Here is a 25,336-nt window from a genome sequence, read left to right as displayed (position 1 = left end):
CGTGAACATGAGGGAAAATGAGAATCTTTATGCCTCTACTTAAAAGGGAGATAGCAGCAATGTGGTGCTTTAGCATTATTGATGACGTGGAAAATGTTTTTGCCTCCGTTTTGATACGATACCACAGCGCGCCAGGAAACCAGGTCTGATGGATCATTAGAGAGCCGCGTCGCATTATGTGATTTCACCGACTCATCTAATGACCGCTGATCATGAGGTGATCATGAGAAAATGCGACGTACGTCTCTGTCGAGGAGAACAGAGAGTTGCTGGAGGAAGAATGAGCCGTACCCCCCCCCCAAAAAAAAAGCCTTTCTCAGTTTCAGCTGACTGCACCAAATAATGGAAAGCAGTGCCATGATGAATGGCTGGAGAGCAGTGGAGCACACCACTGCAGCATAAACTGTAAACTGCAGGCAGGATAAAAAGAAAACAAATAACTCAGGAAACAGTTGAAGAAATAACCGACGCCTCCGTTCATTAGGGAATAATGACGATTATCAACTTTCATGTGAGATGAATTCACCTGCTGGTGCTTGGTCTTACAGGAGCTTCTTTGCCAAGAGGGATGTTGGAGGTGCTGAGAATTAGCGGTGGCAGCTTCATTAAAAAAAATTACAAATCCCACGTATCTGAACTGAAGGATGAAGCCAAGGCGTGAATTTCCCGATATTGCAAACTGAAGCCTGTGCCTGTAACTCGTTTATTAATCTAATGAATTACACTCACAATTATTTGTCTCTTTTAATCAAGGATACATTGTTGAGACTGTTGAAATCAAGAGGGTCATTTGAATTATGCCACTAAAAGATACAAAAGGCTTGATTCTTGTTTAATTTTTCGAGCAAATACATCAAGATATTTCCTAAGTAGCCAGACAATCTATTTCAAACAATAAAGTGATGTATGGTTGCTCTACATTTAAGGTTTTGTGGGGCAGTTCGGGTGTGTGAGTTCATATTGTACATTTATAGACAATAAACATAATTAACACAAGTATAATGACCGAATCCAACCTGTATGTAATGTTTTTTTGTTGTTGCATTTTCTCATTATTTCATCTTTTCTTCTCACTCCTTGTGTTTGTAAAATGTGATATTTTCATCACCGAGCCACCATGAATTGTAATTTAAAAGCACAAAGAAATTATAATTCGGTTGTTTACAGACACAAAAATATGTTTTCATCTTTTGGAGGAAAATTTAATTGTACCTTGAATCTTAAAAAAGTCAGTAAATCAAATATGATATTATTTCCATGGCTAAAAAGATAATAGATTCATTAAAAGTAAAACTTGTTTTTGAAAACTAAAAGTAGGGAAAAGAAAATCAAACGCCTTGCATTAATACCCACGAGGTATTTAAAACAGACAATATACTCCCGAGAAAATAATGATAATTAACCACGACAAATGCTGTGACTTGTCAAATTTGTAATTAAATGGCCGGCTCTAAACGGTGTGGCCTATTTGCCAGCGTGTTTGAGGGAACAGGAAGTTGAACAGTGTATAAATATTCCATTTAATTAAAAGTTGAGGCCTCTCGTGGCGTGCGGTCCTCGGTGGAGAGAACAAGCAATAACAGATCTTGCTGTCTCCCATGTGGGACGGACGCTGACAGCTCTGCGTTCCGACGCGCGGGGAAGTTTTAGTAAAAGTAGAACTTGAGCACGAACGGCTCTTAACATCCTGTTGGACTCCTGTTTCCTTTTTTCTGCTGGAAATAAACTGTCATCTCTCCGCTCAGTCACTTTCTCCACCAGAACTTATAGACGTTTGATCATGTTTGACACGTCCGCCGGTGCACTCGGCGTTTTACCTACTATATTCTCCGGGGTTTGCAAAGGTTACAACACCGACTGCTTCCTCTGTTGTAAATAACTCGTGGTGCTAATGGTTGTGTTACACATTGCACGACGTAGCCTGAAGAAACCTGACCTTGATTTTACCTTCCTTCCAAACTAAAGACGTTTACACTCACTGGTCTTTATCTGAATGACTCTGGAGGAAATCGTTTCACAGCTAGTGATAAATATATGGACCATATATAACCCTTTACACCTGCATGTCAACCTTAAGAGCTGTATATAAACAAGAAAACATGACAGCTCCCTATAAGTGAAGCCAAAACATCTCAATTGCCCCCTGCTGGCAGGCTGCTGTGTAGGTCATAAAACCTGCCTCATCCATGTTGGTAGATGGGACATGGACCAAAAGTCAAAGTACATGTTGAATACATTTTTCTCTAATAAGTTTTCTGCCATTTTAAGTAGTTCTTATCACACTGATGTATGTTCAACTGTTAATTCTTCCCTGTAAGCTTAGTTTTAATAAGTTATTTTAATGCTACAGTTGACACCGACTCGTGATTGGTCAAGGGGGGTGTATGTATCTAATCAGGCGACCCTGCCCCAGTTAAATTGCCTCTAATGCAAAGTTTCATACCTGCTTCTATATCTTCATATAACCACCGAGGCTGTTGACCAGGGCCGGGTGAATGAGTCATATTGAAGCCGTTTCGGAAACCGATTTATTCTTTAAACCGATGTCAAGATTTTATTGATAACTTTTATGGCTTGTCGAGGCCTCGCCCTCAGCTCTGTCTCTGACCTCTTGGCCCCTGATGAGTCGCTCTGCAGCTTTCCCACCACAGGCAGGGCTCCTGGCAGTTGGTAAAGTCTGCGCTCCAGATGAAATATGACTGGATTTCACTGCCAGGACACCTAGACTGTCAAATGTCCTGCCAGACCGGCTCGGACTGCCAAAGCACCACCATCCTTTAAGATCACCTCTGAAATCCCCTCAGGGCAAAAAGAGCACCTTTTCAAACTCAAGTTCAAAGTAATTTCATTGCTTGTTTTGTTTTTTTTACCTATTTTACGTCTGTTTGCAGCAGAGATAAAAACACGAGTGGTAATTAAATCAGCGCGCAAGATTTAGAATTTAATATGATTATAGTATCTAACGCTGCAGTATAAGAAATATAGTACAAATGAGTAACAGTGGGTGTACGAGGAAATGTTTCCTTATTAATGTATTAATTCAGCTTCTCTTTCTCCAACAGGGTGATTGAAGAGGCACCGGAGAGTGAGCAGGAGGAAATGTGAAAATTTTTTTACATGGTGCAAATTCTAACCTGTGAAGCCAGCGCATAAATTACTTCCAGGTTATGCTCAGTTGTCCACTCATAACCATCCTACCAGCCCATTTCAGGATTAATCTTTCATACGCTCACACTGCTGAGAACGATGGGATTCTGGAAGTATAATAACATCCGAGAGAATCTGATTCAATCAAACCAACCTCTGTGATAACAATTTTTTTTTATTAGAAATCCTTTGTGTTTTGGCAACTGCGGAGCTGTTTGCTCGGTTTAACCTGGTGGTGGTTTGGGACTGCGGATGGAAATAATAACAAGTCTCTCTGTGTAGAAATAAACAAATACAGCTTTCCACAGTTAAGAGCTTCAATATTTTAAATCTGATCATTTCTCACGACAGTTGTAGCTTCATTACTGCTTTTATAGTATTGCTGCCTGTAAAGTCTGCTTGTTACTGTTTCATATGTATTTTATTATTACATTTTATGGAATTAAAAAAACCAGGGACTTCAAATTAGCTTAGGTATTAACACTATAATGTTTAGTTGTTCCTATACATATATAAAATAAACACATTTAAATAACCTAATGAAAACATACCCGAGTATATCACCATTCTTATAAACAAACCTTTCTTAACTGTGCCACAGTAGCTGCTTCTGTTTTCACCTGTTAACCCAAATGATTTCAAACTAATCTGTTCGGCTCGGAAACATGTTCACATACTGTATAATCAAATATTTATTCATTTATTGGTATGGAAGCAACTAAGCTGCTGGTGATGTGAGTGTTGCCTTTGCATCTGTATGTTCCTGAAGGTGATGATTAGACACAGCTCTAAACTTTGGATTTTCATTGTCTAAAATGAATAAAACAAGCAATGCCAAGGATTCTGTAAACATAACACATCACTCGCTCACCTGAAAACAAGATGAACAAACTGTACCACTTGATTTGAACTTGATAGGTGTTTTTTTTACAAGACAACACTCATTTGTTCTTGTGAATTTCATAATTACTCACCACTCACTGACACGGAGTTAACAAATTGACAAATCTAAATCCCCTGAGCCAAAAAACCTGAACTGAGCATCTTCAACTGGGTTTTCACACAAGTATTTACCACAGAGTCTGACTGGTAATCTCAGATCAAACTATTTTGAAGCCTGCGAAGGACCTGAATGACTTACTGTCATTTGTGTGATTCCCTCTAAAGACCTGCGTGATTCATTTGAGTTAAAAAAAACCTGCAGAAGTGCGAGGTAAAAAAGAAAGAAATACAAATTTAATCAAAAATTGATTAAAAGTCGGTGAGTTTTCAAACACGTATCTGGACTCGGCAGCTCAGAACTCAGCAATCAGTCCTGAGAGTGTCGGTCTGGGGGCCGTCCAGATAATGGCCGCCTGTCACAGGATTCTCCGCAGTATTATTGATATTATTCCTTAGTATAGCGTTTATGTGTCTTCCTGCCAAAACTAACAGCACCCCTTCCTCAAAGGGAGTGAAGTGGATTAGATGAACGCTGACCCTCCTGTGGAGGACTGCTGAGAAACAACACAACCATCCATCCTAAAACACAATAAAATAACTCAAATCCACTCCATTCCTCCTTTAAAAAGTGACTCATGAGCCTAAAGCACAACATAGAAACTAACGTCTTATTCCCGTCTTATTATAACATGTAAATTCCTCTAATAAAATAACTATGACAACAATAATGACTGTATAATACCAGCTGCTGCTGTTAATGGCAGCTCTGCCTGAACCTTATCTGCCGGTTGGAGGCTGATAGTAAAACAGTGAATTTTCCCAGCACATTATTATTCTATACTGTATGCAACTGGAGTGCAGCAACACTCTCTTTGAAGCATATCATGTAAACAACATGTTCCATTCAGCGGCGTCCAAATGAGACCACCTCGGAAAAACACTGGCGAGTTGTTGCCAGTTTTAGCCTGAATACTAATGCCCGTGCAAAAGTAATTACTGTCTGTTGCAATTTTTTAAAGAGTCTTGAATTTTGCACCGGCTTTGTGATGTATTTGAGAAAAATATATGTATATCTCAAGAGAAGAACACACAAAGAGCAGCTACAGTTATAAAAAAGTACAACAGTTAAACACTCATCATGCATCATGGGGGTGCGAACAACATGATGAATCTGACCTCATCCGATGTTTGAATAATATCTAAAAAACGCTCGCTATAACCAAATTCATTAACCGCCTTTAACTGCGAGCGTCGATAAAGAAACTCCTCTGAAAGTAAACGGTTGTGAGGGGAAGATAAGAGGCACTGCTTTTATCAATTGGCCCCTGAAGTAACCTCATCATATCTGATTATTTTCACCTACAGTGACCTTTTCTGAACAGATGTAGGAGGAAAACACGGAGGGGGGCGAAAAAAGAGAAGAAAAATACACTTCAAGTAATTTATTTCTATAATGACTTAAAGGTCACGTCTGTCACGGGAAACAATCACTTACATTGACAGTGTAATTTAAGGCTGGTTCGACATCAACAGAACGGCCTCTTGTGTTTCGTGCTGCTGATCTGAGGCACTCGATACGCAGCGCCATTTTAAAAGCCATCAGCCTCGTTGATCGGGGAGATTTAAGCAACTATTTAAGGGCGGCAACTAATTAGCACTAAATCTAGATCTGATCCATTAACTGAAGCTAATCTGCGAATTACCTGTCCAGAGTGATGCATGCGCCGAAGAAACTGAACAGCCGCCGCTTCGAACGCAGTTAGCTCCTGATAATGTCACAATTTAACATCGACGGGGGGGGGGGGGGGGGGCATTTGAAATCTTTCCATACAGGCCTTTAAATATGCAACGCGTTCAGTCATAGAAAATCCATATGTAATTATGCTAAGAGGAAAGGCTGTGATTACTTTTGCCCCAGATTAGTAATGTACCCCACGTCACTCTCTTTCACACACCATTTGCATCCATAGCAATAGAGCAGAGGAGGAGGGTGGGGGGGAGGGGCACAAGACGCCGTATTTATCCAGGTCACTCATAAACAAGTGCACATGCAAAACTATCCAGGAGCATTAAATGTGTTTGTGTGGAACGTTATCGAGACACATTTGACTGCGTGCATCCTTTATCTGCACCGGGATTTATAGTGGGTTTCTGCCGGTGCTGTAAAACAAGAGCGGCTGACACGCGGCACAATGCACGATGACGCGATGATGACCCACCACCGCACAGCGGCCGTGCGTCAGCCCAGCGCTTGTATTTACAGCTCGGGCACCGATATCGTGATCTTCAATGATGCAGTCAGTGGATTGAGTCGCCACAGCGGCGGCGGATGACGCCTGTTACACAGGACATAACCACGACGGAGTGAGCTTGTCTGTCTGCCAGATTTATCCTCCATCAAAAAGGACAGTTGGTGCCTGTTACTGAGTAGCACCTGAGCAAAAGTGAAACTCACTCCGCTCAGAGGTGGTACCGAGTGCCGGCCTCCCCTGTGATTTTCCACAGTGGGGAAGGCAGTGGGGGGAGGGAGGGGGTGGACGATCTAAAGAACTGGCAATAAATATCCCTGCTGGGGGAAACTCTTAGCAGTGTTTTTTTTGTCTGCTGTGCAGGAGGCGAAGACAAGAAAGAGGAAAGTGGCAATGCATCAGCTTCAGAAAGTGGGTCAGAAATACTGTACAGTCTCCAGGTGGAGCAGGAAATTGCACGTTCAACTGTGCAGGGCTGCACACGTGATGCTCCGCTATTGAACTTTGGGACAACCTGGTTTTGTCAAATTCGAAATTGAGCTTCACACTGAGAAATATAAGTGATAAACTTAGAGTAAATTAGGAGTTTAAAGTCTAGATACTGTAAGTGGCCGACAAGGAAAAGAAAGACCAAAAAAAAAGCTCCTCCAACTCTACAGGACCGCTAACAGACCAAGAAACACTTCAATTATAGAGAATTAAGTGGAACATGCAGCTGATTGTGAATTATGTAGCACAATTTTCTCAGAGCCCCTCGAGTATGGAGTTCCTTTAGAAAGTTTAGGAGCCATGAGGTGAGAACAATGAGAATAGTTATAATCAAATGCTCTTTAAACATCAGGAACACTGTTCTGAGAGATCTTCACTGATTAGACAGAACATTAAAGCGGGTGACTCATGTTAATGTCAAACCCTGTTTCCAAGAAATCAACAAATGTGGACCTTTTAACGTAATAACAGACTTTAGACGTGTTTATTCAGATTTATCCAAAACCATGATGGTTCCATAAACTTGTGACTTTGTCCCTTAGTCTTGACTGAATGGAGTGCTGTGCTTCTCGCCTCCGGAGTTTCCTGACGGCCAAGACCACGGTCGTCCCGAGCCGTGTGAACCGCTGGCACAGGCGGCTGGTGCTGGGACAGCCGGGGGCTAAAGAGCTCGGTGGTTCGGAGCCATTCGAACCGCACACGTTTAAACGACAAGTGTGTGTGAGAAAGGGATGAAGAAGCCGTGTTGGAGGGGCAGGAAAGGATGGGGGATGTCTCTGAATGTAGACGATGTGGTGGTTTAAGGGTTAAGTTTCCAGATTCCCAATCACAAATGGTCACTGGTGCCGCCCATCCTCTTATTTCATGGTCGACTCTACTTACGCATTAGTCCTGCAAAATCCAGGGGGCGCAATAAGCCATGTTCAACCCATAAATAGATTTTTTTTTTTATAAATTTGATAATAAATATGATATTGAATTCAGAAGAAATGGATTTAATCAAACAAAAAACGTTATTTAATCTACAGCTCTAAAATGTGCAGTATCACTTTAACCAAGCCCTCTTGTTGCTTCACCACAGACCCGACTCCACTGCTGTTTAATAACTGTAGCGCTTCATTCATTCAAAAACTACATTTTCCTCTGAATATAATCCGGCCGGCAATTATGTTTCCCACAAAAAACTGTATATGCTCCTGCAGGTTAGTCGCACACGACAGTAATTTCTATGAGGCCATATTGGATACATGTATTCACCTTTGGTTTCCACACAGCCCGCTGAACAATGTGGTCAAGGAATACGTCGCTCTTTTAGTTGTTTAGTAAAAAGAGCATCCTCGCCCCTGAATGCAACACGGCCCCTTCACATCCACCCTGAATGTGCTCTTTATAACACGACTATAAAAGCAACCTGTGTTAGGTTCCATGTCTCACCTCTGCCTTTATGAAAAGTAAGGTTGCTGTATTTTCACAGATTGTCAAAAAAAATCACTGCTTGGTTCAGTTGAGTCCTAACAGAGCAAATAAATCTTCTTGTGAGGTAAAAATATCCGAGGCTTGGTTTCCATTACATTTGACGACTGCCATAATGACCCATTATCCTGTTGATTATCTCTAATATTAGCATGCAACAGGAGAGCTGAGAAAATCCATTAATCAATATTCAACACGATACATGTGGTTATATTCATTATCTTCATCATTATTGGTAAAAGTTATTAGCTGTAATTAGGGTCTTGAAAGTGCTGCTGAAAAAAAAAAAGAGGCTTCCCAGTGTTGAACTAGATTCTAGAGGTACGGATGCTGAATGTGTATCTTCTGTTAATTCAAAACTAGCCCCCTAATTACTTCTGTAATTAGAAAACACTGCATTTTCAAAAATGAGTGAAAAAAGGGAAGAAGCCCACAGCATTCATTCACCGACATTAATGGCATAAATCAGAGGGTTCGGTTTAAATTTAAAAAAAAACATGAAATTCACTGACTTAAATTAAGCTTCAGTACATGATTGTTAATAAGGCATGTTGGAAGCAAGATTTCATTTCAATGCAAAACATTACCAGGATGCTCAAATTTCAAATTGGTCGACTCTGGAGGCTCTAAGGAACCCGGTGAGGATTTTCTACAGAATCTCTCAGTAACAGAAACAACAGTGGGACTCAGAACCCGACAGGCAGAGTCGCTAAAGCTGCACTGAACTCCGGATAATCTGATATCCTCCGGAGGGGCTGTGTGGGGGAACGCAAATGTCTGAGTGAGGGGCTCCAGAGTTTCTCCAGCCATCTATGGATCATGTGAGAAAACAGCAGGAGATTCTCCGCACACCGAGCGAGTGGCCACGTCGAAGCAGTTTCTGACACAGTAAAGACACAAAGCTAAAATAACAAAAGCTAAAATCTCGGGATGAACAAGCAGGGCCATAATAATAGAAGACACCGACGGAGATGTGAACAAATTGATCGAGGAACAAAAAGATCCACACCTTTGGGTTCGGACTTTCTCCGGAGTTTGCCTGTCATGTCTGAAAATGGCTTAAAGGTTCAGTGTGTAGAATTTAGTGACATCTAGTGGTGGAGTTGCATATTGCAGCTGAACACCCCTCCCCTCACCCCCCCCTTCGAGAACCTGTGGCCTTCATTTGTCATAAAAACTCAAAAGTTGTTAAGTTTGTCCAGTCTGGGCTATTGTAAAAAAACATGGCTGCCTCTGTAGAGAGGACCCGCTTCTGATGTGAATATAAAGTATTTAAACATAAAGGACTCATTCTAGGGTAAAGAAAACAACAATTTAGATGAAGCACACTAGAAAAAACATCACTATTATTATTTAATATTCAGTTTCTGCCAAAAGATCCTTTCACCTAAATCCTACACACTGGACCTTTAAGGCTTTAATGTTCAGATGCCAGACTAGATTAGTACGAACATGAGCAATCACAGAAAATGTAAACCAATATGAAAGGAAGAGAAATGGTCTGTAACTGATCAAAAACATAAATTCCTCAAAGGTAGAAGTAATTTGTGGGTGAGCAGCAGGAAAAATAAACCCGATACGTAAACAAATATCTGCTGGATTTCCTCAGCTCGGTGCCAAACCAATCTGAAAATGACGATTTATTGGGCTGTTATCAGTGGCAATGAGCATCTATACCAACAGAACATCAGGACAAAGCATTGACTAGTGAAGGTCGTGTGGAAATAAACGAGTACGAGAAGCGCTGCTGTGACCAGAAGGTCTCTGCTTTTAATACACAGCATGCCTGGGAAACTCTAGGAAGGGGGAGCAGATGAGGAGCGCTCTTCCTCTCCCTCCTCGTCTCCCTCCTATACCAGCGATGTGTCCTTGAACCAGGAGCAACCCCCCCCCCCCCCAGCTGCTCCAGTGGAGCTGCACAGTGGTCAAATATAGGAAAAAGCATGACTGGGTGAGGCGGGCAGCTCCCTGGTGGGAACGTGTGAATCTATACATATGTGAAGCAGGTTGTATCCGGGGGAAGAGGGAGCATGTTCAGCGCACCTCTCCTACAGGGAAGTGCAGATTACACAAAATGCCCAGAAAGCCTTGCAACACGCGGCGTATGTTAATGTTTCCTGAGCTCTTGGGGGAGATAAAGGCACGATCCAAACATTGTTTACTGGGGATCTGCGTGCGACATAAATCATGCGGCAAGAAAATGGAGGCAATAACTCACCTTTCGCTTTGCTTTTTGTCCCAGCCACTGAAAGCATGAAGGGGTAAAGTGAGAAAACAGCAGGTTAGATAGGCAGTGTGACGGAGTAGCACTCAGGATGGTGGTGGTGATTATTTGCCGTATCCATGGTGACAGGAGTTATAATATTAAATGTGGTGAATGTGGGAATGTGAGCAAAAGTATTAATATGTACCAAACCCTGCGATGACATGTCAGCTGTTAGAATAACAACAATACACTTTGAAAAAAACAAGAAGAGAAAAACATCAATATAAATATCAGGGCTTCATCTAATTAAAGCATCTGACAAGGTAGTCACATCATTAGTTATTTGACACCTTCGCAACCGGCACCTGTTGCCGACGGTCACAGAAGAATTATTCACAGCTTAGTGAGAAAAACTCTCAACGCGCCGATCATGACAAATCCAATTTTTTTTCTAATATGACCTGAATGACATGACGTCTCTCCTGTTTGAGAACTGATCCACAGATAAATCACGGTGAATCAAACTAAAACAGATATTTCCTTCAGGCTTTTTGTACCAATTTGTTTGTTTTAAAAAATCTTGCTTATTGGTCCTAATAACTCATTTTGAATCTGCGGGAATGGTCTGTAAAGGGTCTGTATTTACACATACATGTGATTTTATAGTCTCTTACAGTACAGTTGCTATTCACCCACACACTCATACACTGCATCTGCTTTCTATATATTCACTTTCTCTACCACACACAGCCACGCTCAGCCATCAGGGGGAATTATGGCACATGGAATGGATCGAAACCCCGACCGTCTGGTCAGTGGAAGACCCGTTCTACCAACTGAGCCAAAACTGGGCCTTACTAAACTCTACTAGGGAAATTGACTCTCTTTATAGTCACAATGGATTTTTAGCTCTGCAGATGATTCAAATGTTTTCAGTTTCAAACACTTGCCGTCATATTCAACATTCCCCTTAATTTAGCATTTTTTGCTGGTCAGGGTTAAGAGAGGGATGGGAAATCACAGCTAACCAAACATTTATTAGACTAACTAAAAATGCACCAACTATGCTTCTCAGTATTCCCTGCTGTTGACTTGTGGTTCACAACTCTTGGTTTGTAAATGTTGCGGTAGGATTGAGGATAACAGCAGGATAACGTCTCTTTGAGGCCTCAAGGGGAAACTGCAACTGCAAAATCTTATGCAGCGACGCTGATTAGGATTAAAATGTCACCAAAGTTGTAAACAAAGAGTTTTAAACTCATTTTCCCCACAGTGTGATTCTCTGTATTTCTGAGTTTTGTTGTCTTTGCTCTGTATGAGATTACAGAGTCATGGGTAATTATGTACTGTTGCATATAGCCAAAGGATCACGGGATATTGCAAATAATCCAAAGCGTTAATCGCTGTAAAATGGCTAATTACAACTAAATTAGTAAATCCTTCTAATCTGTTCTGACAGAGCCTGGGAAGAACTAGCGTCAATAACTTTAACTTTCACCCTCTGTGAAAATGACACGCTGCTCAGAGCGGCACAGCAGTCTGGTAAACAGTTTCCTTTCATCGTCACCACAGAGGCGGGCGCTTTGTCTCCGGCGGTTACAAAAGGGAAAGGTGCTTAGCTGTCCTCAGGTGGAGACACTTAGTTAAAGCGTAATGAGGACAGATTAACACTGACGTCAGGTTTTGAAAAGGACCCACTGCACAAACTGCAAAATCAGCACTGCCCAAATAAGACAAAGCAGAACCGGACATGTTAGCAGCCTCCAAACTGATATACAGTACTACACAACTGAGTGCTTGAAGCGCCTTTGTGAAGAAAGACTGGAGCACTGGTTTTCGAAAGTGCAAAACCTTTTTTTTACAAAAAAAGCTTAAGTACACTGAGAGGTTTTTTGGCTTTTGTTCACACCAGGAACCAGTCAACCAGTTTAGCTGCAGAGAAGATTACAGTGTGACTGTTCTGTCGACCTTATGGCATTAACTGACTGCTTACTTCATGTAACAATCCCAACCCACCTCTACTTGCCTACATCGTATGAAGGATGCATAAACTGCACCAAAAGGAAAGAGAGTGGTAATTGTACAAGTGCAAACCTCCACCAAGGCCCATGCAACAGTCCACTTAAATTAAAACAAGCCACATTATGTGTCTCGGCTACACATTGATGGTAGTTACAGGTTTCTAGAACCATTTGTTACCATTCAGCAGCAGACAAATCTACAGCACATTTAAATCCACTCGATCCAGATTTTTTATATATATTATATATAATAATATAACAGTATAAATATATAACAATAATATTCACAAGAAGGTGAAAAATAGTTCCTTGATCTGCCTCCTAATTTGGATCTGCACCAAAATGTTATAGGTTCTTTCTTTAGTGATTCCCCACCCCTCCATAAAATTTCATAGAAATCGGTTGAGTATTTTTTGTGTGATCCTGCTAAATAACAATCAAACAATAAAAAACTGATGAAAACACAATCTCCATAAATCCCAAATCCTCATTTCAAACTTCACATATGGATTTTCCTAGAAAACTAAACAGGGGGAGGAGGATCAAAAAGGTCACCAGTCATTATAAAGTTGAGAAGTTTACAGACAAAAATGATCTGAGAAACACTGCAGACTTGGAGCCTGCAAGTTATTCAGAGCAAACATTTGGCCCAGATGTTGCAAACTCCCAGCACACAGCAGCCAAACAGGAAATCTAGATGAAGAACACAACTCTGAAGGGTTTACTCCTGATGGTCCTCCTGTAGGACGGAGCTTCTTAAAGTCCGTCTGTGGAGGTTGTTAATTTACACATCTCATCTGGTTTCTCTGGCAATGTTGACAAGACTTCGCTTGCATGAGCTGAAGTTTAAAGTGGAGTTTAATCGTCCAACAACTTCTCTAAATCACATGTTACTGGGCAATTAAAAACGTACCATTACCATCATTATCACATCAACTGCCACTGACTTTTTGTAGAGTGAATAAATTCCACCTGGGAAAACTATGAGCTTGAACTAAAGACGACTAACGACTATTCCTGAAGAAACTATATCTGCAGTATTACGTATTAGATCAGAATGACAATGTCTTTGCTCATGATATTGAGTTTTTTAAAACTTCTATTTCAGGATAGAAGAAAACCAGCAATAAAAAAAAAATCTAAAATAATACAAATATACAGATTTCTCTAAAAACACTGTTATTAACAACGCAGAAATTTTGCTATTGTTTCCTGCAAGTCCTTCATCCAACACGTGGGCTGATTCTGCCGGAGACGTAGGTGAGGGGGGACTGAGCCGATCTGCTCTGACTGGGTCACACAGAGTTTCTTAAGGACACAGAGACAAGAACACTTCATGGCTCCTCGAGAAATCAGCTCCCCTCGTAGGATTTACCTCTCCTTCCCCTCTTAGTCTGGTCAAACGCATTGTGTGCTGACACATCCTGTCTATTACAGCAGAGATCTAACAGCCCACTGTTTTCTTTCCCAGCTGGAGTCGCCGGCGATATTGTTCACGCCGCACACACCTCATTTATTTCTGTTGTTCTCAGAACAACACCTTTTGGCTTCTTATCATCCGTCTGTATTCAACATGTTTTTAAATGTGCAGCATTCGTGGGTTTCCTCATTGCTGATTTTTGAAAAATGCCGCACATCCATCATAACGGTAATGACATGTTTGCAGACGAGGCAATTTGTGAGTATGTGTGTGTGTGTGTGTGTGTGTTCTCGGTATCTTTAGTATTTGGTACAGACACTAAAATATGTTCAGCAAGTCGCAGACATTTCCCTCTGAAACCAACCTCCACAAGGCCAATTTTGTAAATAACTGCACAGCACTTTTCTTTGAATTTCCTCTCTACAGCCAGGCCAAACGTTTAATAAAAAATCGTCTCCATTTTGCTCATTACAATACCTATAGCTGAGGGAGGAATGAAGCCTGGGTGGAAAAGAAAAAAGTACTATTTCTGTCTTAAAAATAGGTCAGTGTTAATCTGAAGTCTGCAGAAAGGACAAAATGTTTATCTGTAAAATAGGTCATTTCTCGGTTCGCCTTGAACAAGCTCTTATCTGATGAGGAAACAGGGAAGACCGTACAAGAAACATATGCCATTCCGCCATCTAATGGAAAATGCATTGTTTTTGACACTCATTAATCTTTCTGTAAGCTCCCACGCCTGCACCTCTCCCTGTTTTGTGGAAGTTATTAATCTCAGACTCCCTCTAAATTTAATAGTGTTGACAAAGTCAGACACCATGATAAGATTCTCCTTGCCGTGAACTGGAAATGTTTACAAGCACACGGCGAGCATATCAATATATTCCATCTGGAAAAAGTATAACACTTTGACATTCCTAAGAGGACTTTCACTGAAAATCAATAGCGGGGCCGTGTAACGACACACACATCTCTGCGGGAATGCCAATGTGTTTAACACATTTATCGCATGAGTAAATGCATGAGTGCATTTATTAAATCAGACACTATGTATGTAGAAATACTGCAACTCTGCAAACACCAACCTGTTTTTTATTATTCATAACTGCATGACCAGAATAAGTTACAGCCTTAATGGAAACTTTAAAAGATATAAGGTTTTCATAATCTAAACAATTTAACAATTTAAACAAACGGAGTATCAGTTTTGCTCATGTCATTTGTTAGTAGCATTTCAGGATCTTAAATAAACTGCTGTCAGACACAAACTAAACTCTGGACAATCTCCTGAAATTATCCAGAGGGTATGTTTCGGGGGACGTGTCAGTTGCTGCAGATATTCTCCAGAGTTTCTCTTGTGAGCCCCCCCCCCCAAAAGTAAAAACTCGGAAATATCCTGTCGTAGTGATGGATGCAAAACTGAAAATACAAAAACAAATACAAATATCACAGGATGAAAAAGAAGATGTAGACGTCAACTTGGAAAGACGACGAGATACGAGACTAAAAACCTCTATACTGTATCTTCTTATAGTTGTAATGACACAATAACCCAATAACATAAACCTACAATGACTTTGCTAGAACCGAACAATATTTTAGATCTATCAATTATTACTACCTGACTATCTCAGAGAAGCCAACAGGAAAGTACAGACACTAAGGACACTGTGTAGAATAAATAGGGAAAGAGACGCCCCACCGAACAGATAAATGGTATAAGCGATGGAACAATAAAAATGAAATAATAATAAATAAAATGGCTCATAGCATGTCAATGGCAATGAGATAAGGAAGCAATGAGAGGGACAACAAGGCAGAGAGATGGGACTTGGGCCAGTTTGGCCGGCGGAGGTATAAATTGGGAGCAGTTGGCCTGATTCTTGGCTCATTTTTACATTGCGCGAGGCTCAAAGTGCAGCGGGATGAAGACCGTTCATTTAACTGTCACAATTATTCCTGAAGTGGGGGAAGCAGGCCAGTAAGGAAAGCAGAGAGCCGCTGGTCCCCGTGGTGATTAGTTTAACCGACCACTGAGAGGGTTGTCCTCCAACACAGTGAGAGCTGGCCTCTGTCACTCAGTCGGCCATCGCTGGGGTCACTGCTCTCCCTCTGCCGGTGTCACACAACAAACTCTCCTGGGAGAACACGGCTGTAAGTAACCCAGTGACAGGGAAGCACTTCATCATATTCAGCTCACACACACATGTTCACAAGTGGAAGCAGGGGGGGGGGGGGGGGGGGGCAGTTTTAATAGCTGCTGCAGGCGGCTGCGCTTGTTATTGGCCCTGAAACGGCAGCTTATTGGATCGCTGGGTGTTGGAATCTTCTGAGATGACATCAGTCATTTTTACTATCAATAAATCAGTGTACAAATTTGTTTTATTCATTATATTTACAAAGCATCTGACGGAACAAAACAAATTGTGTAAATGTTTAAACAGACAAACAAACATACAAATGAAAAAAAGGAAGCCGGAAATGAAGTTCTGAAAAAAATGAAGTATTTGATTAACAGTTTACTTTATGTGAACGATATTGGACCTTTTACAACATTTTCCCAAAGCTCAGAGTTCACGAGTTGTGCTGAGTTGTGCTGATGTTTTCAGAAATCAAAGCCATGGAAGTTTATTTTGGTTGGATGGTCGTTTTAAGTATTGTAATTATTGTCATCGAGAGCTTTTTGGCTTCTAGACTCCGAGAACAACAGTAACATTAGCATCCATGTTGCTGTCGTCTAGTAGCAGTGCTCTCATGACGGAACCACTCGAGCTCGTGCTTACGACATGACAAGTTGTGTATATATGTGGTTTGGTTCAAGTTCCATTCGAAGGCAGCATGTTCAATTTCAATAATTATTTGCCAAGGACAGAGAATGATTATCTAGCATTGGGGCTAATTGCTTTGGAAAATCCAAGGTAAAACCATCTGTTCCTGGTATTTTGCCATTATTTGTTTCTTTTGTGGATTTAAAAAGTTATGAAAGTTGTGTGAGGTTAAGAGGACGATGATTCAACAGTGGCTCTACATCATCGTGGTGGTTTGATTGGTCGTCAGTCTAAGAAAGGTACTGTATGTAGATGCAGACTGGTGTTTGACTGGACTGGCTTTGTCCCCATATCCCTGGTGTCCCATTTAACATCATTATAATTCGCTCTACCTTTACTGTGGGTGAGATATCAAATGTATTTCGGAGGTTCACTTCGTCTCTGGTTCGGATCTAGAGAAGGATTCATCAAATATTATCAGTGTCTGGTATTTTATTAATTATGTCCTCTGTGTTATTGTGGTAAGTGGAGTGGGAGAGCAGGAGCGGGGGGGTTTCCCCGAAGTAGTGATAAATTAGACTTGTCGGATTTGTTAAAGCATATTAATTCTTCAATTGGTTGTATTATTGAAGTGCAGAACACAGCATCAGACAGTAATGATTTATCGAGTCTCCGGTGTGAGTTTGCAGCTGATGGAGAATCAAATCTGAGGTCAAGTAATAAGGACGAATAATCTGATGTCTACTGCTGAATATTTAGGGGAACGCACAGATGGTACTTAATGCATTCATAGGAAAAAAAAACAGGATTAGTCTATAAAATCCAAGAGTAGGTTCAAATTATTTCACGAGTTCATTTTTCAAAAATCAAAATAGCCGTTTCTCTGGACATCATGATATCATTTTTAATCCGACTAAATACAACTTACTGAATAAATGTTTAGTATAAGAACCCAACACATCACAATGCTCGTTAAGAATGATATAACATCAGAAAATCAACTAATCAGTTCAGTAATCCTTCTATAGTTTGATGCCTGATTCCTTCACAACTACCTCCCAATGACTAATTGAATCAAACACTACGAAATGTACAGAATGTGGCGTCTCATCTAGAGTAACGTTGTAGATTTAGTTTATGATACAGATTCAGTTCTTGACTGTTAAAAACTAGAGCTTTTTGTGTGCGGGGGGTGATTTGCTGTACATCTTCCAGCCAGTTACAGCAGATCAAGATAAGGCCGGGAGCAGGGAGCGGGGGGGGAGGGGGCCGAGCAGACAAGCAGAAAGTTTGAAAGTGCAATCCACTGAACATGAGGTGACACAGCTGGGGAAGTTCAACAGCCATAATATCCTCTCACTTGTGTCCGGAGTTTGGGGAATTATTTAGTGTTTTATTGGATTATTGATGAGGTTGAGCTGTAAGAAATGGTCAGCGCCTCCAGCTTTTTACAGCGATAACACTGAATGAATTACCCGATTAAAGGAGCCAGCTCCTCCATAAACAGCAGCGACTCCCTTTAGAGCCGCACAAGCATGTTTCCCACTCTCCTGGTAGCACGTGCTGCTGCTGCTGCTGCTGCTGCTGCTGCTACAGAGGATCGCATCTCCGCGGCTGGGCCAATAAAAACACCACAATTTAAACACACTTCCAGAGCACTACTGGGTGAGGCAGCATTACAGACACACACATATTGTACCTCCTGATGACACCCGGGGGCCAATTCCTTCTTCAATTTTCTCATCTTGTCTGTGCTGGGTTTCAATCGGAGCGCTTCATGTAAAGAAAACCTGAGTGTCTCTAACACAAGCATGGGGAAGGCGAGCCGGAGTAATTGAGAAAACTGGATTCACACAGCTGTGTCATGTCACGCTAAAGCCACCGTGTGATATATATATGATCAACTTAGCTGTTCCATGTCCCACTGGTGTTGTAAAAAAATAAATGCAACGCACAATCCTTGTACACGATGATGGAGGATGTCAGTAAAAACCTAAACTGCAGCGGAATCCATACGGAGGCTTATTTTTCTTTTCAACTTGTTTCCTGGCGTCACGGCAGTGCAATTTAAAAAACGGTAACACAAAGAAGTCGCTTATCGATCCTCTGAAAACAAATATCAAAAAATGCTTGCAGTGTAAAGAGAATAAATCAGGATGTGACCCTTTCCCAGTTTCTAAAGTTTTGAATGTTTTTCCCGTGTCTGCGTAGGGGGACCGAGGCTTTGGATCAATGTCAATGATGATAGTGTAGCAGTGCCCACAAATAAATCAATGTATGGGGAAGACTGATATGTGTGAAAATATTTTCGGCTCATTATGAAATTGTAGCCGTCCAGAAGTTGTCAGCTGAGTAGAGGCCCAGGATGCTACTGGATCTTAAATGCCTCGTCCATGCATCTTTGTTGTGTTGCGTTCACACCTGAACTCAGAGCTGCTCTTCTGTGATCAGATGACCTGAGACAAATGTTGAACAGGGTCAAAATGGTATATATGGCACCTTTAACATGGAGCCTACCGACTGGATCATTGTCAAAGAAGTTCAAACCCTCAGCTGAGGTTTAACTCCGGCCCTTAGTGTAATTCAGGAGCATTATTTTGAAGTAGTAGCCTGTTTCTAAGAACAGTAGTTGTGACCGATTTTTTTGTTTTCCTCTGTACCATTGTGTCCACAGCCGCCTTCAACTTTACCATGTTACTTGTATCAAATCTTTGTTTTTTTTTTGGCTTCAGGCACAACCTTTTAAGATTTTACCATTTCAATGGCACCAAATTGCCTTGTTGACGGCAGGTTGTAATAAGATGTTTTCAATACAGCGAAATGAGAGATTCAGACCTGCAATTTAATATGAAAAGACACTAGCTTCCTTCCGTCTGTACTCATGTCGACTACTGCTTGAACTCTCCAAACAAATCATTGTGAGTCGCAGAGATCTTTGTAATAGACCAAAATACTGAGTTTAATTGTAGAGGTATACTATACAACAGAAAACTTGTTTCCAAGGCAGTCGTGATAAAGGAAACACACGACAATAAAGACAACCACAGTGCCAACAGTTCCAGCTTTACCTGCAGGATGGTTTTGGATGTGCACACCATGAGGACACGCTTCAGCCCAGCTGAGCTGTACTCAACACAAACCAAGATGTTTCAAAGTGATTTTGAAGTGTCCATCTCTACTCCCCGCTCGACTAAAAATCTAATTTCCTTGTATTACAGAAAATTGCTTTACCCTATGTGGCTGCACCAAAAGCCCTGTGCATGCAGATGAGGGTCCCCCCCACCGCGCTTAAGGCAATCCAGGACTCAAACCTCCTAAGTCTTTATCTGCCAACCACCAGGATAATGGTCGAACCCGGCACGCAAACCCACTCCGCTCCTCTGGCTGCAGCCTCGCGTGATGGTGACACTGTCAGACTTCATATCTTCATACAGCACACAAGGGAAATGCATAATTCCCAAAAACCATTTTTCAATCAACGTTGAACAATAATGTCGAGAACAGGATTTATCAGGAGTTTAAATGAGAAATACCTACACATTATGCTGACATTTTCTTCCATTTGATTTGATAAAACGATACTAGTCCAATCATTTCTGAGATGAGAATTCCCCCCCCCCCCCCCCCCCCCCCCGCCCCCCCTTCCATGTACACTAAGCACCCAATTTATACCTCAACTAAAGCTGTGCAAAATTGGTACACACAGGTTTGCGTGAGTTAATGCAGTATGAATTGGGCCGTATTCGCTGGATGAGCACAAGCACAAGGCATTAATGTTGCAGAGATGACACTCCACCGGCACATTCAGGCAGAAAAGTGTGCAGTGTCAGGAATTGCTTTCATATATATATTCAAAATGTAACGCGATGTTTAGGAAAGCAATCTTAAGAGAGATTTGATGAACCGCAGGGGGGGAAGTGACACATAAAAAACGGTTTATCTTGCGGTATTACATCCTCCCATCACTGTGTGCTGTGCAGGGGGAATAAAGGAATAACACAAAATTGAGTGTTTACACTTCTCTTGATGGGACTAGGAAGTCAGTTAGGGATATATTTGCAGGTATTTACATGAAGTTAAAACCCTGCGTTGGCGCCTGGTAGTTATCTGCGGCCCACTGCCAGGTTTTTTTTCAGATATATTTGCCATGTAATGTGTTGTCGTGGGAAACGTTTAAATAGGTAAAACAGAGCCTCTGCCCTTGTTCTCTGCAAACAGGATTTCAAGCTGTGAAAGACAGATAAGGCCGCTCAACTCCGAGCAAACACGCGTCACATCTACGGGAATTAAGTGTCTCTCGCCGAGTAGAAACCAGTTTTGACGCCGTTTATGGGAAACACACGGTGGGGGGACGTTTAAAATAAATGAACTGTCGGGTCAAGCCCTGGTCTGTCGTGTCACCTCTCCTGGAAAACGGAGGATGAGGAGGAGATGACTTTCTCAAGGTCATTACAGGAAACTGGGAATGAGCAATGGTGACACACCCTTCACCCAAGCGTAATCCATACAGATGTTCTGTGGCTAAACTGGATGGCGGCGTCATGTACACAACAACACGTGAGACGCACACCCTCGTGGTAGATCAGCGTCTTATCTTTCAAAAACACACTCACAGTTGTGTTCTTTGTCCCAGTGATGGAATTGTAAAGAAGGTCAGCGTCTGGAGAGGAGTCTCGGCAGCAAAGATAATCCACTTTGATGAATCTGTTCACATTCTCCGAGTGTCGACTTCCACCTTGATATGAAATAGATGTTTCATAAATCACCTGGGCTTGCAAACACTTCTGTGCTCCTCAACCTGAAGTGAGAAGCTGTTGAGGACGACAGCCTGAAGTGTCGGAGATGATACGACGAGCGGTGCTGAACACTGCCGGTGTGCCAGGAAGCAAATTTAAACACTGCGGCCTATTAGTGATGTGTTGTTTGGCATCGATTGCAATATTTAAAATGAGACAACAGAGCGGTGGCATTGAAATCTAATTTTGAAAAGCTTTATTGTTTTGAAGAGTTTCAGATGACAAATACTTGATGTATGCTTAGTTTCCCAGCATGCAATTCCAATGTACTTTAGATTTATTTTTTTACTTTTCTTCAGCGATAGTCATCTGATCATTTTCTTTTTGATTCTACTCCTGTTGTTTTTCTCTCGGGCTCACGTGGAAAGTGAGTTTCATATATTCAACATAATGAGGAAGGAAACATCAGTGTGTACGATCCCCTCTGACGTTAATCACATGTTCCGCCTTCTACACGGCAGCAGGGTTGAACCTACAACCTTCCTCCTTGTTGCCTGTGAGGTTGCCAGGTTATAGAAAATGACATGAGCCCCATGAAAATACTGGTAACTAGCATTTACTGTACATTTCCTTCATGCCTCTTCTAAAGGAAAAAAGCATTCAAGAGCCATAACCTGCTGATAAATACAAGCCTTTCCATTCCTCTCCTGGGCGATGAAGATGCAAACTACTGCTTCCTGTGGCGAAGTGGAGTGACTCACTGTGGCTCTGCCTTTGGACACCGGAGTACCTGGGAATTTAACCACCCACACTTAGCTCCAGGGCTTGGACCCACTCATCAGTAACAAAAGACCTTCCTCTAGAGGTTTCACTTTTAACTCCAGCTTCCAAGACCCCACTGCTTTTTGAGTTACTCCACCTTGGGGATCGTAACGCTTTTCTAAAAAATGCTTTTTTTGAAAGAGCCTTCCAAAGTTACATTTCTCCAGGAGAGGAGTTTGGCAAGGGGGGGGGGGGGTGGTACCAGAACCACCAGGCAGATGCTGGGAGAGCGAAACGGACCAATCTGACCAAAGTGGAAATAATATCCCCAACAGTTTGCTCCAGTCTGAACGTCTCCGCCCAATCGTCCGTTTATGGACCAGGTGCCATCATAACAGAGCAATTCCACATTTTTTATTATTATCACATTTCTTGTATTTGTTTTATTTTACAGCAGTGGATATAAAATTCAAGCAGAGGAAACCATTTATCAGGCTTCATTAATTTCTTATCCCTGAGCTCTTTTTCTCAGCTCTCTGTTCCCCACATCCAGTGTGTGTGTGTGTGAAGTCAAAAATCTAAACAGTTATTGTGAGATAGCAAATCACAACAATTTCTTATCAATGATAAAGGTAACAAACAATCATCCTGCCTAATATAAATACTGATTATCTCCATGTCCATGGATGGAGTATTAATCCACATAAATCAAATCTCAATGTCTTTTCTTCACCCTGCAGCTGCAGCTTCAAATCTTAAGTTGAGATCGAGTTCAGTTTATTTTTTTAACTGATTCAAAACTTGAAGCGCTGCATGTTTTATGTTGTACATATGATTATAAATTAGTGGTCAGAGGTGATGGATGAGCTTTTTAAGATGAATCGAAATGTCTAAAATCTCTGTGCTGAAATGTCTGAAGCGGTTTTTAAAATCCTTCTACTTTATTTGAGGGAAAATATAAAATCTTCTGTGTCTATTGATAAAAACACTTGTCTTACTCTAGTATGAGTAAATTATCCTCCTGTTGGAGCAGGCAGAGTCACCGAGGCTGTGACGGCGGTGACAGGCAGGCCGGAGACTAAACAAACCCAAAACATCCACACATCTGCTCATGCACAAAATGAGCTCAGGGGAATTTTACTACCCAAACTGTGTTTTTTAGGGCAACTTCAGTCAAAGTGAAGTTGTTGAATCTTCAGCTTCACTTCACATCACTTTCTGTGATGGTCGAAACAGTTTAAGGTTTGGCACCGGGCTCCTCTTGGCAAACGCTCCGTCTCCACGCCTCATCTCGTGCCTGCTCGGAGTCCCTCTGCACGGCCTTCAAAAGCTGCTGCTGGAGGAAATTAAGGGGCGAGTTGGATCCACCGCACCTGTTACCTGGTCTCACCTGGCCGCAGCCACACTCAGCTGCAGCTGGGCCACGCAGGAGCTGCCCAGGGGACCGTGGCAGCAGAAGCAGAGTCGGGGTCCAAGCTGGTGCTAGTTTATCTGTCGCTTCCTCCGAGCAACATGATGGAAGTCAGATTAAAGGCAGTAAATTCGCCCCCTGGTGCAGAGAGTGCTGCGATCTGAATGGAAGGAAAGTTTTTCAAATAATACTACATCATGTTACGGAGCCCTCGAAGGGTCATGATGAGACTTTTTCTGGGATTACTTCTGTGTCTCTGTTTACTTCAGATCAAAGGCCATTACTTATCTTAAAATTACTTTTTCTCGTCTAGACGTGTAGTTACATTTTTGGGGAGGTGCACATCAGGGTACGGTGTAGGGTTCTGCGTAGGATACACGTCTACGCCTATGATACGGTTTAGCTTCGAGCAGAAGCAGGAATTGGGCTTCATGGTCATTTGGGAGAAAATATTAAAAGCCTGTCATTAAAAAGACACAATTCACATAAATGACTAACAAACCTTTTGCTTCCTGTTTCGGTGAATGTTTTGATTTCAATGCCGCCGTCCTATTGTGTAATGCCGTGTTTTTTTTTTCAAAGCTGAACACTTGTCACTGCACAGTTCTCCCTTTTCACTCCACACTGTCGATGGTGTCTGTGCTGTGAAGTGGAGGTCATCTCGAGATGTTTTCCACAGCAAAGTCCCGAAGCATTTCTTTGCCTGACACCTCTTACAATGCCGCGCTTACAATCCAGAGGAGCACAAATACACAATTGCGTAAAGAGAAGATGTAGAAGAAAACATCAGAAGCTTTGTTGTCAGCTTCTTCAGAATTAAAGGCTTCTTGGCTCCGGCTTTTTTTTTTTATAGAGCCAATAAAGCCATGAAAGTTTTATGGTGTGATTGAGCGTTTAATGGATAATAAATCACTCAGCATATTTACAGGCACACTAATATTTCACTATTATTCCAAATAGGACAATATCTGGAATTTCACAAGGGTCATATAAACGGCAAACTCATTCCAAATTAGGCCTAATTTGGGAATTAGCATTTTCCAATTAGAATATAAAGTATGTTGACATCATGTGCGTTTTACGAGCATGCTTTGGTCGTGCATACAGTGCATTTGGAATACTTCTATTGGCTGTCTTGTCTGTTTACAATCACCTATGTGCATTGTACACAAACCAACCAACTAGGTGGCAGTCTGCATGGCTCAGGAAGAGATGCATCCATCCATTAGCTTTACCGCTTATCCTTCAGGGGTCGGAGGGGGGCTAGAGCCAATCCAGGTGGCATTGTGCGAGAGACATTTGGAGGAACCTTCGAATTGGGGGGGGGGGGGGGTCTATCGCGCTGTTGTGACGTAATTGGTTTACGAACGCAGCTTCCAAAGGATGGTGCCCCTGAATTAAGACACGGCTATTGTCTCTTTTCTGAATAAGGTCATATGCATGACTGATAAAAGGCAATAATAGGTTTTGAATTAATTTTGAAAGGTTGTTTCATCCAGGGTTGTACCCCGCCTCTCGCCCAATGTCAGCTGGGATTGGCTCCGGCCCCCTGCGTCCCTCGGAGGATGAGCTGTATAGATAATGGATAATGGATGGATGGATGTTTGAGGTTCTGGAAACAAACGATGCTGTGGTTCCGATTGGTCGGCGGCCTCCATCTCATGAGCTGTGGTGCTTTTCCTGCTGCTGTGCCTCTAAATGAAGAGGTTTCT

The 25,336-nt window shown here is 41.8% G+C and overlaps 1 protein-coding gene across 5 annotated transcripts in view; it reads right to left on the bottom strand.

Annotated features, from left to right (window-relative positions):
• The window catches only part of cadm2b (cell adhesion molecule 2b), a 143,217-nt gene that overhangs the window by 34,024 nt on the left and 83,857 nt on the right, over positions 1-25,336 (bottom strand). For 4 of the 5 annotated variants that reach the window (XM_034604594.1, XM_034604589.1, XM_034604590.1 and 1 more), the window contains exon 2: positions 10,519-10,545. The exons of the other annotated variant lie outside the window; for it this stretch is intronic. In XM_034604594.1, the coding sequence (XP_034460485.1) occupies positions 10,519-10,545 (27 nt within the window). The remainder of the gene's footprint in view (positions 1-10,518; positions 10,546-25,336) is intronic. 5 annotated transcript variants of the gene reach the window in all.

This window comes from Hippoglossus hippoglossus, chromosome 13 (genome assembly GCF_009819705.1).
Source record: "Hippoglossus hippoglossus isolate fHipHip1 chromosome 13, fHipHip1.pri, whole genome shotgun sequence".
Taxonomy (NCBI): domain Eukaryota; kingdom Metazoa; phylum Chordata; class Actinopteri; order Pleuronectiformes; family Pleuronectidae; genus Hippoglossus; species Hippoglossus hippoglossus.
Note: the sequence above shows the minus strand (reverse complement) of the source record. Positions and strands in the feature narration are given on the sequence as shown.